This window comes from Entamoeba invadens (assembly GCF_000330505.1).
Source record: "Entamoeba invadens IP1 unplaced genomic scaffold scaff_1105074724362, whole genome shotgun sequence".
Classification (NCBI taxonomy): domain Eukaryota; phylum Evosea; order Mastigamoebida; family Endamoebidae; genus Entamoeba; species Entamoeba invadens.
Window position 1 is genome coordinate 92306 of NW_004440255.1, and position 4551 is coordinate 96856.

At 25.3% G+C, this 4551-nt stretch overlaps 1 protein-coding gene across 1 annotated transcript; it reads left to right on the forward strand.

The window, feature by feature from the left end:
- Nucleotides 1–1085: 1085 nt before the first annotated feature.
- EIN_437450 (hypothetical protein) lies at nucleotides 1086–3176 on the forward strand (the record flags this gene model as incomplete). Its single annotated transcript, XM_004255508.1, has 2 exons — nucleotides 1086–2198; nucleotides 2460–3176. 2 exons carry the CDS (start codon nucleotides 1086–1088, stop codon nucleotides 3174–3176), a joined length of 1830 nt encoding a protein of 609 aa, XP_004255556.1.
- Nucleotides 3177–4551: the final 1375 nt, after the last annotated feature.

The window sequence follows — 4551 nt, forward strand, 5'->3', positions numbered from 1 at the left end:
TAATACAATTATTGTACCACTTCTTTTCAAGCTCATTTTTTTTCTTTTAGTTCTTTTAAAAAATACCAAATGTATCGTTGGTCTTAACAGCCTGATGGGTACATGTTATACCAAATACATGAAAAACGTTGCGTCTCAAATCCGTCAAGTCGACCCGCTTTTTAAAGGAAGTAAAATTCACGAAGTTAAAGTGGAGCAACAAAGAGACGGAACTTCCTGTGGAGCATATGCAATGTGTTTTGCAAAAAGGCTGTTGGAAATAAAAGTTGATAATGTTGATGATGTTTACAATGCTTTAAAAGATACCTCTCCAATATCTTTCAGAGCAACAGAATTGATAAAACCTTACAAATAACCAAAAAATATTAATTGTTTTTTTAGTATTTATTGTTTTAGCATTAGATTATCTATAATCTTATTATAAATAAATACGACAATATTTGAATTGTTTATTAATGTGATACATTGTCAATGTTGTATTAACACATTTTAATGTATAGTTTAAAAAATCTATTGTGTACAATGAATGAAATATAAAAATGAATAATGAGTATAAAATGATATAAATTTTTGTTTAAAAAATCGGGGAAATTACCCTGTCCAAATAACACAAATTGCATCACCAGCTTTAATGTGATTGGTTAAATTTTAATTAATGGACGAGATGCTTAATTGCATCATGACGTGGCAGCGACTTGTATTCATTGGGAAATCGCCTGTCTATAAGTTATTTTGTTACCACAAATTCGGGAATATCACCCCAATATTTTTAATACAAGGCTGGATATTTTACTAAATAATAAAAAACACAAATATAACAAAAAATACAATTAAAAAACATTAAAATTGTGTGTAAATTTAAACTTTATTTTTAATTTACAAAATTGTACATTAAAACAATTCCAATTAAAAAGCTAATTTTGGCTTATCGATAATTAATGGAAAAGGTATATGTAAAAAATACAAAAAATTTTACCAAAGAATATTTGATTTTTAAACTATTTTAAACCATATAAAATGATAAGTTTAATAAGTTACAAAATATAAATATTTATATAAACAAATACAACTCAAAATAATATACAATGATCAAAAAGTTAGATCCATTTCATATACAAATTGTTGCTCAACACTTTTTCTTTGCAGATGATTTTATAAATATGATTCTTGTATGCAAGAAATTTTCGTGTATTTTAGACAGATTTAGATACAACCCCATACCAATAACTTCAACTAAATTATTTCCAAATATAGAAACACAGTATTTATATAACGAGAAAGATGTCAAATTGCCAGAAATAAAACGCGTTGTTGTGTTGTACAAAGTTGATTATTCGTATGCAAATAGTCATTTAAAAGACCCTAATATCACATTTAAAAACCTTCACGTTACTGTAAAGTACACTGATAACATTACAGAAGAAGACGAATTGATTCAACTAATGGAAAACACAAACATTAGAAGTTATGGCTCTCGTGTTTTTAACTCTTTTTATTTTGACACTTTTAAAGTTCCAATTAATATCACAAACCTTGAAAAATGCGCTTTTAGTGATTATGATGAACTTGAAAGTGTTACTTTATCTGAAGGTCTTAAAATAATACAAACAAACTGTTTCAGTGGTTGTCTATCGTTAACATCGATACATATTCCATCTTCAATAACAAAAATAATGGAAAACGCCTTTGAAAAATGTGGATTTGAAACATTTGATATGCCTTCATCAATTTATTCGATAGGATACGAGGCTTTTAGATATTGTGAGAAATTGAGAGACGTTCACATCTCACCAAATGTAAAGATTATATCAAGTGCAACATTTATTTTTTGCAAAAATTTGACAAATGTAAAACTTCCTGAAAATTTACAACACATTCAAGCATGTGCATTTAAAAATTGTAGACAACTTGAAGTGATCAAAATCCCAGCAAGTGTGTGTCTTGTTGACAGAGAAGCATTTAGTGACTGTATAAAAATGAAAGAACTTGTTTTTAGTGATAATTGTGTTATTAAAGAACAAGCGTTTGTGAATTGTACATCACTCACAAAACTTGTGGTACCAAATATTGAAGGAAAAGTTATTCACAAAATTTCCAAAGAAGAAATTCCAATTTTTATTAAATTTTATGATAAGTTTGATTGTGATACCTACAATGATGAATATGGAAAAGTTATTTTTGACAATAAAAGCCAAGAAGTTTGTTTATTACTATTTAATTTTACAATTTAATTTGACTGATAAATAAAAATGTACACTGATAAATACATATATAAATTAATACAAATTAATATCATTTAAAAACAACTTTATAAAGATTAATTGTAAATAAAAATTTAATTAAATTTTATTGATAATGCAAAGTATCTGATTAAAAATGATTTAAATTAATTTTCAAGATATATTATGATATTTTAAACAAATTAATAACTTCATACAACCATATCAATTTACTTTAAGTTTATTATTCTGCCTCCAATTATTGATACAATCGATAGTTTTACAATTGAAAACAAAAATTTAATTCGCAAAATATACGGACTTGACAAAGTTACAAGGCTATCTGACCACTCTTTCGAAAATGGTGTTAATCTTCAAGACATTTCAATTAGTAATAACACAGAAATAGAAAAAGGGTGTTTTGAAAATTGCACATCACTCACACATTTGCAACTTCCACACAACAACATGAAAATTAAATTTACTCCAACTTCAAAAGAAACAAAAATATTGGACAAATTTGGGTACAAATACGACACTGTTGAATTCATATTTTCAGAAATAACCGATTTAAGCAATTTTGAGGAAATTAAGAAATGTACCTCATTCGTTGAAATTTCTGGACTCTTTTTTCCACAAAAAGAAATAAAATCGATAACAATTCCGTCGAATGTGACTTGTATCGATAATAATTTTTTTAGTCGATGTAATTCTGAAGCAATTAACTTGGGCTGCGTTTCAGTTGTTGGAAACATTATTTTTGGACCAAAAATGACTTCGGTAACACTTCCATCGACACTTAAGGGATTCATGAGGATTGTTAATTTTTCTGAGGATGGTAAATATCTTAAACATAATTTCTTTCAATTTGGATTTTTTTGCCTAAGATCAAAAAGGTATATTTTGAAACACATGATTTTATTTAAAAATGCTATTTATGGATTGTTTGAAAGATGATTCTTTCAGTTGATTTTTACAAAAAAAATAATCTACTTCTATTTTCTGATTTACCACAAGACTAACTTTGGTTTAAATGAAAACATTTGACAGACATTTAAATTATCGAAAAAGTCGATTTTTTAATCAAAATCACAAAACAAATTAATCGAACAATTTTTAATCTTTTTTACAAAAATAATTTATTATAAATCAATTCATGATATTTCAAACAATAAAAATTGATAGCAAATAACGTATTAATAACGTATACTCTATGCGATGACAATTTATGTATTTGCGCAAATTCAAAAAGAGAGGTTTTGGATATCGATAAAACAACGATTGATAAATAAACATATTTTTAAAATAAAATCATTTTTGTTTTAAACGGGTTTATTTATATTTCAAAACATATATACACAAGAATATATGTTTATATTATTTTTTTATTATACAATATTAATTCTCAATAGAAATATGTTCAATTTATCAATCAATTTTATATATTATTTGGCTTTTTTGTTGTGTTTTGACGATTTTTGATATAATCAATTATCAAAACCCACTTTATAAAAATTCTTTGATAATTTTATTTATAGAATTTTAAATCAAAAATGGCAGTGCTATAAATATCTCTGAGGATGGTAAGTTGTGTAACAAACAGACTTTATTAACACAGACTTAAACATCTAAAAAGTGAAATGACGTGTTCCCATATTCAGAAATAGTAACTTACTCAATATACATTTCAGATAGATGTAAAAGTGTAAACTTTCTATTTCTGTCATCCTCAGAAAATAATTGCCATCCTCAGAACTGTAAATTTGTTTAAAACACAAGTTAATATCAAAATGAAACAATCATATTAAAATATACACAATATGATTAACTTTGTTATTGTAATAAATTTGAATAATTGCATAAATTACAAAATTATTAATTAATTTGTTATTTTAAAATTACATTTTTAGAAAATCAGTGTTTTCGACTTTTTCAATTTTCATTTTGATCAAAAACAATTATCAATTTAAATGTAAATTTTAATTATTATGTTATAAAGACGGATTCGAAAATAATTTCAATAAGTATATAATCAAAATATGAACAAGTTTAATTCATGTTTTGTTATTTCCCGTCTCAAGTTCGTGATATATAATTATTGTTTTTGTTTACTGATTATTGTGGCGATTTTTTGATTGTTTTTAATTGTTTGGCATTTATGACAAATTATTACCATTATTTATAAATCGAACTTTGACTCGAAATATTAAGTGTAAATTATAACTTGAGTTATGAGAGTGGGCCTTATGGGGAACTGAACATTATGGATTTGATTTTTGTATCCTCAGAAAAATATTTTTTAATAAGGATAGTTGTAATCCTGAGGATACAC